At 46.3% G+C, this 13,865-nt stretch overlaps 1 protein-coding gene across 4 annotated transcripts in view; it reads left to right on the top strand.

Moving 5' to 3' along the window:
* WHRN (whirlin) overlaps positions 1 to 13,865 on the top strand; it is a 117,086-nt gene that overhangs the window by 59,983 nt on the left and 43,238 nt on the right. For all 4 annotated transcript variants that reach the window (XM_043498754.1, XM_038374933.2, XM_038374934.2 and 1 more), the window contains one exon: positions 13,357 to 13,559. In XM_043498754.1, the coding sequence (XP_043354689.1) occupies positions 13,357 to 13,559 (203 nt within the window). The remainder of the gene's footprint in view (positions 1 to 13,356; positions 13,560 to 13,865) is intronic.

The raw sequence follows: 13,865 nt of genomic DNA, 5'->3' as shown, positions 1-13,865 counted from the left end.
TTCTCTCTGAATACTTCTCCTCTTATTTCTGCCTCTATTCCTCTTATAGGAGCTAGAGTTACAGCACAGTAAGTGCCAGGATTAACTTTAAAAAACAAAACAAAACCTGGTACTACATTTTCCCTTCACTGGTCATTAGTTGTCCTTGGTTTATGAAAAATGGTTATTGGTGTTAATTAGTAAAATCCCTGGCAAAAAATGCGTATAATGCAGGCTGATTGATTTGTGTATGCTTAGTTTTCCCAAGTATTCCATCATTTGCTTTTCATCAATAACTATTTTACAGGATCTGTAACTGATAGGTATATTTTGCCTGTAGTTTCTCCTCTCTTCTTCTTATTCAAATAGCACTTATAGGCCCTAATTGAGATCGGGGCCTCATGATGGTAGGCACTATACAAAACACATAGTAAGAAACAGTTTCTGCCATGAATATTTTATAAGCTAAATAGCCAAAGGGCAAGCAGGAGGTGAAACAGGGTGCTGATAGATGAAATGCCCTGTCAAAGGTTACACAACAGGTCAGTGGCAGAGACAACAAGATCCTAGATCTTCTGAGTCCAAGTTAGTGTCCCTTCTGCTGGACCCCACACAAAACAGCACCAGAAATGCTGGCTAAGACTGTGTTCTCCTGTTACCCTAAGGCGCTGTTATAACAGCACAAACTCCTTGTGCTGCATCCCACCACAGGCATCTGCCCTGGAGATCTAATCATGGTGCTAGTTCTCCTTCATTTCCTTTGTCTGATCCCCTCCCTAGACTCCTTATTATGGAAAGGGCTTGCTGGTATTTTGGACCTCTATGAAATAGTTATCAAATGGCTCATTAAAATGGCATATCTGTCTTGTACCAAAAAAAAGGAAAATTTAATACTTGATATGAAAAACTATTAAAGATTCATAATTGCGATAAAACTCCTTGATAGAACTTGAATGTTCATCGTTTTAGTACTGCAGTGCCATAGACACTCCTTATTTTAGCAGCAAAACTCCATTCCAGTATGGATTGCTCAGTGCATTAAAGAGGCCCAGGAGATGATGCTCACTGCACATTTAATTCAAGGCTTCTTCACCCCGACGTGCAGTTGTCTTAGCTGGTTAGGCTGTTGCATAATTTACCCTAGTTGTATCTATGGCGGGTTAGGAATTTTCTGAACCCTGGTGTAAAGCCAGTGAAGGGGATTTGTGAAGTCTGCTCTCTGAGAACATCAGAACTCATGACATTTGTGAGTTAAACTCACTCTAACAAAGCAGTGGGGCTGCCAGGTTTGCTGTCTGCCTGACCCCATCTGCAGCTCTTTCTCCAGTTGGCCTGGGTTCTGTATCCCACCAACTTAGACACATTCAGCTTTATCTACTTCCAGAGCCAGCGTAGAAACTCAGCGCCTGATCCTGGAGCACCTTCCACTGGGGAAAGCCGAGGAGGGAACAGAGCAAGTCTGAGCAGGGCGAATGACTATTATGAGCCTCTTGCACTTAACCCTTTGCTGCTGTTCCCAGGAGAAGCAGCAGGAAGCCATACAGAAATGTGGCAAGCTGGGATTCCAGGCCACCAGTCACCAGCTCTGTTTTGTATCCCTGCCTTTCAGAGGCTATGTTACAACTATTGGTTTTCTTCTTCCCCTTGTACTGCCAGCACTGATGTCCTAGTGGGCTCTACTCAGTGACAAAGGGGACTGGGAGGTAGGAGACCCAAGTTCAGACTCCTGGTATGGTCTGGAGTGAGTCTCTGGCCTTGTCTACACCAGCCCTTTCTTCCTAGTAGCTCCACAGGTAGTGGGGCTGCAACCATGCAGGACATCAGCTGCTACAGGTGTTTTACCACCATCCTGTTAGCCAGTATTATAAAATGAACCAGGATGCTTATGCTGAGCTAGAAACCAAACTCCCTGCATGCTTTTGCATTTATGTTAAGCTTTATTGTGGAAATTTACTGAGGAATTAAATTGTTCAAGGCTGGGTTTATTTGTATGTACATGTGGGATCCTCTCCGGAGTATTATCTATGAATGTTGCTAGGCACTGAAATACAAAACAGTAGTTCACATTATGGGTCTAATACTATTTGTACTTTATGGTCTACTGGCATCCAGAATGGTATTGTATGGAACGCAGAGGCGAAAAAGGGAGTGAGGATAAAAACACACCTGCAGTTATACAGAATTCACAGGCGAAAAAGGGGTGTCGTAAACAAGCACCCTATACAAATAACTCAAATGAAGCTCACCCTTTGGAGCAGACACAGATTGAAAACTGCTTCACAGGACTCGGTAAAATATTAACCCTTTCTCTGGTCAATAAAGCCGATTGATCTTAGTTTATCTGATATTTCATTAATCAATAATCTAATCCTAGCAACCCTCTCTGTAACCATGAGATCAATGATGGGAAATTCTTGCTGCCTGGGGATGATGATGATTCTTGTCAAAGCACTTTGAGTTTCTTTGATGCAAGATGCGAAGCCAGGGGTCGGCAACCTTTCAGAAATGGTGGGCGAGTCTTCATTTATTCACTCCAATTTAAGGTTTCGCGTGCCAGTAATACATTTTAACGTTTTTAGAAGGTCTCTTTCTATAAATCTATAATATATAATTAAACTATTGTTGTATGTAAAGTAAATAAGGTTTTTAAATGTTAAGAAGCTTCATTTAAAATTAAATTAAAATGCAGAGCCCCCCGGACTGGTGGCCAGGACCCAGGCAGCATGAGTGCCACTGAAAATCAGCTCGCGTGCCGCCTTCGGCACGCGTGCCATAGGTTGCCTACCCCTGTGCTAGTCTATGCAAGGGAGGAGGTGGTGTTCAGAATGGGGGAATGGTCCAGCCAAGAGGAGCAGCTGCATCTGTCTCTGCTGACTGAGTCCCTGTTGTGGGTGCAGTTACAGTCTGACTCTTAACTTGCTGGAAAGTGCCATTTTCATGTGGGCTGCATGAACGAGGTGTGGGTTACTGCATCGGACCTGGTTGCTAGAGAGAGACAATAGTCAGATTCCCTCAGCTGCAATAGCACATGATGGGGTGGTTCTGCAGAGATGGCAGATACAGGACCTGTTTCTAACGCACCTGCAGTTATACAGAATTCAGAAAACGTCGGACCTGATTCTCAACTCATGCTGGCTTTACCCCGGTTTGACTCCAGGGGAGTTGCACGTGGGGCTCTATATCTGTAGCAGACATTGGACACTTATAGAATAACCTGCTTGCAAGGAAAGTTTCTGCCTTACCCCCACCAGCTACTGGTTTGTCCATGACCTGAAGCATGAGGGCTTGTAGCCCTTACAGATTTTTTTTTATTCTAGTTTTAACTATAGAAGGGGAGGCACTGTGGTCTACTGGTTAGAGCCCTGACCTGGGAATTGTGAGATATGGGTTCTATTCCTGGCTCTGACACTGGCCTGCTGGGTGATCTTGGGAAATGACTTCACTTCCCTGGGCCTCAGTTTCCCATCTGTAAAGCAGGGATAATGATTCTGACCTTTGTAAAGCACTTGGCGATCTACTCATGAAAAACTCTGGGACTTATTTTATATGGATGTAAAATAATTTATATCTACAGATCTCAGTGCACTTTACCAAGGAGGTCAGTATCTTTATCCCCTTTTACAGAGGAGGAAACTGAGGCACGGTGATGTGGTGACTTGTTCAAGATCACCTGGTAGGCCAAGCACAAAGCTGAGACTAGAACCCAGGTTGGCTGAGTTACAGTACTGTGCTCTTATAAATGCCTAATCCCGTTTTAAAGCCTACTGAGTTTTTTAGCCTCAGTGCTAACTTGAAGCACAGAGTTCCACAGATCGTGTGCAGGATCCCAGTTGATTTCCTTTGATCAGTTTAGAATGTGCTGCCTTTCCATTTAATCGAATGTCTCTTGTTCTCTTCTTATGAAAGAGGGTAAGTGAGAGCACCTGACTTATCTTCTTGATCTCATTCAGTATTTTGGATACCTCTGCCACGTCCCCTCTCATATGTCTGCTCTCTAGATGTGACAGTCCTAATCTTTTTAATCTGTCCTTGCCTGGAAGCCTTTCTATGATGCTAATCATCTTCTTTGCCCTCCTCTGGGACGTTTTCAATTTCAGCTGGTATCCTTTCTGAGAGGAGAGTTGAAGGGTGTGCTCAGGGTGAGGGCATACAGTTGATCTGTAAAACAGTTTGCGGCTATTCTCTATTTCTGGTTTTACACAAAATCTTGTTCCTCTTTTTTTTTAAACCACCGCTGCATATTGAGCAGATGTTCGTCGAACTGGTCACCATGCTGCCTAGGTCTTTTTCCTGACTAGTTATTATTAATTTAGCACCCATCAAAGTGCATGTGTCATTCCTTCCGATGAGTGTGACCTTACCCTACTCGACAAATAATTTTACCTACATTGTCTTGCCCAGTCAGTCCCCCAACTTTGTTAGGTCCTTCTTGTTGTCTTTGAGTCTGAATAATGTTGTCATCCACAGATCTTGCCTCTCCTGGGTTCCCCCCCTCACATGATGTAGATTTCATTTCCGGAGGCTTTTGTGTTTAATCCATAGTTATGTGCATTTACTAATATCGGTATGATTTCCGTGTCACTCTTGGAGATTTCAAGGGATCAAATGGGTTCTGGTTTATCAGGCAGAGAGCAAGATTAGGAGAATTCTCCTTTGTGGGATGAGGATTTCATGCCAGAGGAACCCCGAGTACTTTGTAAATTATACACAGGGATCAGTTCACCTACCACGGACATCTAGCCGTCTCTGGGATGGAACAGCCCCTCAATATGGATCAGACAATGCTGTGCAACACAACCAGGGTGGAGCTTCAGTGTAACAGAGACACAAGCCAGAAGGGTCCAACAGCCCTTTATTTCCGTTTTACTCCTTCTTCATCTACCACACCCAGATCCAGCCCTTTGCACTTCCTAGTATGATCCATTACCAAATCTCTTAAAGGTATAGTCCATTATACATCGCATATTTGGGACAGGGAGAGGTGCGAGCTGGCCCTCTAACATGTTGCTCTGTGTGGAACATGTACCCCTCGCCTGGGAGCAGTGTTGGGAAGGAAAGAGGACTGAGCTCGTGAGCCAGGCCCTAGAGCCCAGCTAACAGAGGATTCTCTTCCGGGCCATTCAGATCAGTTCTGTGGAATTTCTCAATAGCCAGCACCAGGAGGGGAAAGTGCTGGCTGGCTAGCATTAGGCAGTGCAATTAAAGGAGCCGTTTGCATCTTAAGGGGCTCAGCAGGAGATTATGGCACCAGGATGACAAAAGTAGACAAGAGCAAGTGTCTCTGTTGCCAGCATGCACTGTGACCAGATTACCTAACCCCTTCAGAGCACAAACAGCCCCTTAAAACTCTTCCCAGCAGGCCAGGGAACTCAGGCTGAAATCTTAACGTTTGGAGAGTAGAGACTGGCCTTGCTCCAGTGTTGCCCAACGAGAGAGCTTTCAAGGCCCAGGCTGCAGTATTTTCTGGTGTCACATGGCGTATGGTAATTGGCAGCTCCCACCCCTGCCCTGACACACACAGTAATAAATGCAAAAAGAAAAGGAGTACTTGTGGCATCTTAGAGACTAACAAATGTATTAGACCATTAAGCTTTCGTGAGCTACAGCTCACTTCATCGGATGCATTTGGTGGAAAAAACAGAGGGGAGATTGATATACACACACAGAGAACATGAAACAATGGATATTATCATACACAGTGTAAGGAGAGTGATCACTTAAGATAAGCCATCACCAGCAGCAGGGGGGGGAAAAGGAGGAAAAACTTTCATGGTGACAAGCAAGGTAGGCTATTTCCAGCAGTTAACAAGAATATCTGAGGAACAGTGGGGGGTGGGGTGGGGGCAGGAAATAACATGGGGAAATAGTTTTACTTTGTGTAATGACTCATCCATTCCCAGTCTCTATTCAAGCCTAAGTTAATTGTATCCAGTTTGCAAATTAATTCCTATTCAGCAGTCTCTCGTTGGAGTCTGTTTTTGAAGCTTTTTTGTTGAAGGATAGCCACTCTTAGGTCTGTAATCGAGTGACCAGAGAGATTGAAGTGTTCTCCAACTGGTTTTTGAATGTTATAATTCTTGACGTCTGATTTGTGTCCATTCATTCTTTTACGTAGAGACTGTCCAGTTTGACCAATGTACATGGCGGAGCGGCATTGCTGGCACATGATGGCATATATCACATTGGTAGATGCGCAGGTGAACGAGCCTCTGATAGTGTGGCTGATGTGATTAGGCCCTATGATGGTGTCCCCTGAATAGATATGCGGACAGAATTGGCAACGGGCTTTGTTGCAAGGATAGATTCCTGGGTTAGTGGTTCTGTTGTGTGGTGTGTGGTTGCTGGTGAGTATTTGCTTCAGATTGGGGGGCTGTCTGTAAGCAAGGACTGGCCTGTCTCCCAAGATATGTGAGAGTGAAGGGTCATCCTTCAGGATAGGTTGTAAATCCTTGATGATGCGTTGGAGAGGTTTTAGTTGGGGGCTGAAGGTGATGGCTAGTGGCGTTCTGTTATTTTCTTTGTTGGGCCTGTCCTGCAGTAGGTGACTTCTGGGTACTCTTCTGGCTCTGTCAATCTGTTTCTTCACTTCAGCAGGTGGGTATTGCAGGATTGTCTGGCTATGTAGACTCCCTCCTCAGGCCCTACGCTACCAGCACTCCCAGCTATCTTCGAGACACCACTGACTTCCTGAGGAAACTACAGTTCATCGGTGATCTTCCTAAAAACACCATCCTGGCCACTATGGATGTAGAAGCCTCTACACCAATATTCCACACAAAGATGGACTACAAGCCGTCAGGAACAGTATCCCCGATAATGTCACGGCTAATCTGGTGGCTGAACTTTGTGACTTTGTCCTCACCCATAACTATTTCACATTTGGGGACAATGTATACCTTCAAATCAGTGGCACTGCGATGGGTACCCGCATGGCCCCACAGGATGCCAACATTTTTATGTCTGACTTAGAACAACGCTTCCTCAGCTCTCGTCCCCTAATGCCCCTACTCTACTTGTGCTACACTGATGACATCTTCATCATCTGGACCCATGGAAAAGAAGCCCTTGAGGAATTCCACCATGATTTCAACAATTTCCATCCCACCATCAACCTCAGTCTGGACCAGTCCACACAAGAGATCCACTTCCTGGACACTACTAATAAGCGATGGTCACATAAACACCACCCTATATCGGAAACCTACTGACCGCTATTCCTACCTACATGCCTCTAGCTTTCATCCAGATCATACCACTCCATCCATTGTCTACAGCCAAGCTCTACGATATAACCGCATTTGCTCCAACCCCTCAGAAAGAGACAAACACCTACAAGATCTCTATCATGCATTCCTACAACTACAATACCCACCTGCTGAAGTGAAGAAACAGATTGACAGAGCCAGAAGTGTACCCAGAAGTCACCTACTACAGGACAGGTCCAACAAAGAAAATAACAGAACGCCACTAGCCATCACCTTCAGCCCCCAACTAAAACCTCTCCAACGCATCATCAAGGATCCACAACCTATCCTGCAGGACGACCCATCACTCTCACAGATCTTGGGAGACAGGCCAGTCCTTGCTTACAGACAGCCCCCCATCCTGAAGCAAATACTCACCAGCACTGGACCCATGGAAAAGAAGCTCTTGAGGAATTCCACCATGATTTCAACAATTTCCATCCCACCATCAACCTCAGCCTGGACCAGTCCACACAAGAGATCCACTTCCTGGACACTACGGTGCTAATAAGCGATGGTCACATAAACACCACCCTATATCGGAAACCTACTGACCGCTATTCCTACCTACATGCCTCTAGCTTTCATCCAGATCATACCAATCGATCCATTGTCTACAGCCAAGCTCTACGATATAACCACATTTGCTCCAACCCCTCAGACAGAGACAAACACCTACAAGATCTCTATCATGCATTCCTACAACTACAATACCCACCTGCTGAAGTGAAGAAACAGATTGACAGAGCCAGAAGAGTACCCAGAAGTCACCTACTACAGGACAGGTCCAACAAAGAAAATAACAGAACGCCACTAGCCATCACCTTCAGCCCCCAACTAAAACCTCTCCAACGCATCATCAAGGATCTACAACCTATCCTGAAGGACGACCCATCACTCTCACAGATCTTGGGAGACAGGCCAGTCCTTGCTTACACACAGCTCCCCAATCTGAAGCAAATACTCACCAGCAACCACACACCACACAACAGAACCACTAACCCAGGAACCTATCCTTGCAACAAAGCCCGTTGCCAACTCTGTCCACATATCTATTCAGGGGATACCATCATAGGGCCTAATCACATCAGCCACACTATCAGAGGCTCGTTCACCTGTGCATCTACCAATGTGATCTATGCCATCATGTGCCAGCAATGCCCCTCTGCCATGTACATTGCCAAACTGGACAGTCTCTACGTAAAAGAATGGACACAAATCAGACGCCAAGAATTATAACATTCAAAAACCAGTTGGAGAACACTTCAATCTCTCTGGTCACTCGATCACAGACCTAAGAGTGGCTATCCTTCAACAAAAAAGTTTCAAAAACAGACTCCGAGAGACTGCTGAATAGGAATTAGTTTGCAAACTGGATACAATTAACTTAGGCTTGAATAGAGACTGGGAATGGATGAGTCATTACACAAAGTAAAACTATTTCCCCATGGTATTTCTCCCCCCCCCACCTCACCCCCCACTGTTCCTCTGATATTCTTGTTAACTGCTGGAATTAGCCTACCTTGCTTGTCACCATGAAAGGTTTTCCTCGTCCTCCCCCCCCCCCCCCCGCTGGTGATGGCTTATCTTAAGTGATCACCCTCCTTACAGTGTGTATGATAAACCCATTGTTTCATGTTCTCTGTGTGTGTGTATAAATCTCTCCTCTGTTTTTTCCACCAAATGCATCCGATGAAGTGAGCTGTAGCTCACGAAAGCTTATGCTCTAATAAATTTGTTAGTCTCTAAGCTGCCACAAGTCCTCCTTTTCTTTTTTCAATCTCTCTGGTCACTCGATTACAGACCTAAGAGTGGCTATCCTTCAACAAAAAAGCTTCAAAAATAGACTCCAACGAGAGACTGCTGAATTGGAATTAATTTGCAAACTGGATACAATTAATTTAGGCTTGAATAGAGACTGGGAGTGGATGGGTCATTACACAAAGTACAACTATTTCCCCATGTTTATTCCCCTCCCCTTCATCCCCCACTGTTCCTCAGATGTTCTTGTCAACGGCTGGAAATGGCCCACCTTGATTATCACTACAAAAGGTTTCCCTCCCCCTCTCTTCCTCCCCCCTCCCCCCACTCTCCTGCTGGTAATAGCTCACCTTAAGTTATCACTCTGGTTACAGTGTGTATGGTAACACCCATTGTTTCATGTCTCTATGTATATAAATCTCCCCACTGTATTTTCCACTGAATGCATCCGATGAAGTGAGCTGTAGCTCACGAAAACTTATGCTCAAATAAATTTGTTAGTCTCTAAGGTGCCACAAGTCCTCCTTTTCTTTTATTGAAATCAGTGGAATTACAGCAGTAAAACTCATGGGCAGCGTGTGCACCCCCTGTTCGGGGAGGCCAGCCCCTGCCCTGCCTCTTCCACCCACGGCTCTGCCCCTTCCGCTGCCCCCCTCTCGCAGGCTGGACTGCTGGCACAGCCCCAAACGCTGGCTGGCACCAGCGTTATTTTTAACCCAGGTGATTTCAGAGCATTGCACATTAATAAATGGAGTGGGGAGATTGGTCTGGACTGGAACCCTGGATACAAGCTCCTTCAAGGTTCACAGCTTGGCCCATTTTGGATAACTGTATGGGTGCCTAGTGCTAACGTAAAGCCACAGACGTAAAGCCACAAACATAAAGCAAAACTCCACTAGGAAGAACTAAGTTCACAATGACCGTGCTGAACTGACCAATGTGTCCCCAATGCCCTTTACTGCATAGAATCAGCACTGCTCCACTGTGTGTCATATATGTTATACTGCTAACAGCTGATGGGGATTCTCCCTTAGCTCAGCTGGTAGCCACTGTGCTTTTGCAGCAGGTTCAGGATCTGAGTTCTGTCCCTGCTGTTGCCAGGATATTTCAAGTGGCCCTGATAGACAGGCTAGTGAAACGTTTGAAGTGGCCAATTGTTCGCTCTGCAGGTGACTCCCCATTAAATTTTCAAGACAGGGAAGGAGAACAAGGTGTCGGCTGCACCCTTGTTTGCTAAGGGCTGTGCCCTGTCATGCCAAAATATGGACTCCTGAAAATGATGCATCCATGTGGCACTCCAGGCAGCCACCATCTGGCTGCAAGGTGACAGTCTCCAGCAGCATGAAAGCCTGATCCAGAGAGATTATACATTGGTTTCCCCTGAGACTGTGTGATGAAGCTCCAAGAGGCCAACTGTGGTGTTTAGATGTTGCTTGTAATTATTAGAATTGGGAGCACTGGCTGTTGGGAGTCTGAAAGGACAGGGGGGAGAGGGGGAAGAGTTGAGAAGCTGGGAGAGAGCTACTGAGGGTGCAACAGCAGCTTGGTAAAGAGATTTCTGCTTTGAAAATAAAGTGGAAACCTCTTGAACAAGCTCTTGAATCTTGTTAGTACCTTGCGTGGTTGATACAATATTTTGGCAATGAGGATGGATCTTCTGCCTCTGAACCCACCTGCACCCTTTCTGCAAAGCCCAGGTGAGCCTCCAATTGCTTTTACTACCTAGATCCATATGTTTGAGATTTATCTGCTTGCAATCAGTGCTACAGAGATTTCTGAGGTAAGAAAGTGTGCTCTGCTAATCCACTGCCTTGGAGCAGAAGGGTAGCGTATATTTTACACTTTTCCCCTTGTAGATGATAAAGTTTTTGTGCCAAAAGTGAATGTAGTAGCTAATTGCTACAGATTTCACCAGCATGAGCAGAAACCAGGGGAAACTATAATGCAGTATATTGCTTCCCTGAGGAGTCTGATTGTAATTTGTGACTTTGGGAATATGTCAGATGAGATGATTAGAGACCAGCTCATTGAGAAAACAACCATGCTTCATGTAAGAGAACGCTTACTTCAGAACCACAATTTATACTAGAAAAAGCAATAACCATTGCTACTCAGATTGAGTCAGCTACAGCTGAAGCCAAAATAATGATCATGGATACAGGAGCCACAGTCCAGGCTGTGACTCCTTTGCGGAAAAGTTCACTACCACTGCGGACACACAATTGCAAGAGGAAAACGAATGAAAAACCCATGGGAGGCAGCAACACTTCTTGCTCTGAGTGGGCGAAGGGTGCAAATGGATTAACGGAGGAGAGTTGTTAAAAATCATGCTATGTATCATGCAGAATGTGTGCCCCTGGGAGTGAATTATCTAGAGCTGCAGAGCAGGGTTTGCAATTCAAAACGAACCAAGCCCAGATTTCATCCGGACTTGAAAGGGTGAACAGGGCACTGATCAGGGGAGTGGAGTGTTTTTCCAGCTCCTGGCTGATTTGTTTAATTGGCTTGGTTTGTAAGCGCCAGGTGGGGGCTGGGAAATCAGCTGGGGGTTTAGGAGTGATTACAGAATAAGGGGACAGTGTTAATCCAGCCAGTGAACTTAGGGCCAGATCCTGCTGGCTTGAATGAGATGAGGCTTAGACTCCCAGGGCTAAGATGGTAAAACAGGGTGATTTCCCCCAGGGAGCACAAAGAGAAGAGGTTGCAGAGTGTGTTAGCTCATGGCAGGTCCCAGCTATAGAAGCAATGAGCAGAGACACAGATTGGCTACTGGAGGAATCAATGCAGCCCTGCCCCACTGGAGCGCCAAAGCCTTTAATTACCTACATGTCTATTGGGTGACAAATACAGCTAACCAGGGACCATCCAACTGATTTCTGCATCTGGCTAAGGACAGCGTTGTGATACGGAGATGCAAGGCAGAGGAGAAACCCTGCTAGCTCAGCTTCTTGCCAGAGAGAAGGAACTGCGAGAGAATTTGAGGGCAAGCTTGGAGCTAGTGTAAATGCAGAGGTTGAACTCAGGAAGGGAAGAATTAGTGGGAGGTCACAGCAGGACAGTGGGGTAGAGCGCAGCAGCCAGCAGAGAGGTGGCCGGGGAAAATACTCAGTCGGTGAAAAATACTAAACTGTGTTCCATTTAAAAAAACAAAAACCAGCCAATCCGTATTTGCCCCAAAGCAACATTCATTCCTCGCTTCTGTGCCCAGTGGGCAACTGGATAGTGACTGCTCATCACGCCCAGTTGGAACCAGGGTTTCAGAAGAGCTCCACTCCTGTGTAGAGTATGGCTACACTGGAGTTAAAAGCCCATGGCTGCCTTGTGCCAGCTGACTCCGGCTGCAGGGCTGTTTAATTGCAGTGTAGATATTCAGGCTTGGCTCTAGGACCCTCTGAGCTGGGAGGGTCCCTGAGCTTCTGCTTCAGCCCAAGGCTAAATATCTGTAATGAAACAGCCTCTTAGCCCGAGTCAGCTGGCACAGGCCAGCCGCAGGTGTCTAATTGCCGTGTCGACTTATTTAGACACCTAAATAAGGGCCAGGTTTTCAAAGCACTCAGCACTCGGCGTGCATCCTAGGTGCTGAACTTTTTGGAAAACCCAGCCACTTAGTTGGTCCCTCTAAGAGTACGTCTACACTGCAAGGGAAGGTGTGATTGTAGCATGTGTAGGCATACAGTAACAGTGTAGCTGTAGCAGCATGGGCTAGCAACCCCAGTACATACCCAGGCTCCCTGGCCAGCTTGTACGCTGGTTGTTAGCCTGTGCCACCATCTCTACACAACTATCGTTACTCATGCTAGCTAGATTAAAGCTAGCCCCAGTAGGTATACCCATGCTAGACTCACACCTTCACTTACTAAAGGCAGCTGATCCCTTTAGAGTATCTTACCCCGTGAGTGTTGGTGATTCAGCATTACTTAAGGAGGATGGAAATGTAACCCAGTGGTGAGCGTGTGTTATGGGTCCCTCTCTATGCCCGGTCCACAGAGGAGATGAGTTGAGTGATTTAGCTTAAGCTGTAGTAGCTCACGCTTTTAGTTCTGCGGGTCCCCAGTTCAATACCCCAGTGAGTTGGCCAAGGTGGTGACCATCACAGGAAGGGGTTTTGCAGCTGTATCAAGAGGAAAGGAAACACTAGAGATGCAGTAAAGCCAGGAGAGGGGCACTGCTCTGTAGATAAGGCATGACACCAGGATACGTGGTGGATACCTGGTAACACCAGCGAGAGGAATGCTTGGCTCTGATTGGTCCTGCTTTGAGCAGAGGTTGGACTAGATGATCTCCTGAGGTCCCTTCCCACCCTGATATTTTATGATTGCTTGGGAGGTCTGTCAGGCTCATCCAGGTCACTCATTTCTCCCTGTGTCTGCAGGTGGGAGATCAGATCCTGGAGGTGAACGGCAGAAGCTTCCTCAGCATCCCCCACGACGAGGCTGTGAAGTTGCTGAAGTCGTCACGGCACCTCATCATGACCGTAAAGGACATCGGAAGGCTGCCGCACGCCCGCACCACTGTGGATGAGACCCGATGGATGGCGAGCTCCCAGATCGGAGAGACCCCAGTGAACGCAGCAGGGTTTGTATGCATTCAGCCTGAGATCTGTGGAACCTTGATTTGTATGGCCCTGCAAGCCAGCATCCCAGGTGTTATGTAGAGAGTTGCCTGGATGTCGTTTTGTGAGATTAGTGGCCTGTACTCCATGACTTGGCCTGCTATGGTCCATGAACCTGTTATATGTACCTGTAATCTAGAACCCAGCAACCTGTGGCCTGAAACCTAGCACACCCTATCCTAGAACCTGGTAACCTGTACCCTAGGACCATATTCTGGAACCCAGCAGACTGTGCCCACAGCCTAGAACCCAGCAGCATGGGACAGTGC

This window comes from Dermochelys coriacea, chromosome 16 (assembly GCF_009764565.3).
Source record: "Dermochelys coriacea isolate rDerCor1 chromosome 16, rDerCor1.pri.v4, whole genome shotgun sequence".
Taxonomy (NCBI): Eukaryota; Metazoa; Chordata; order Testudines; family Dermochelyidae; genus Dermochelys; species Dermochelys coriacea.
This window is presented reverse-complemented; position numbering and strand designations above follow the sequence as displayed.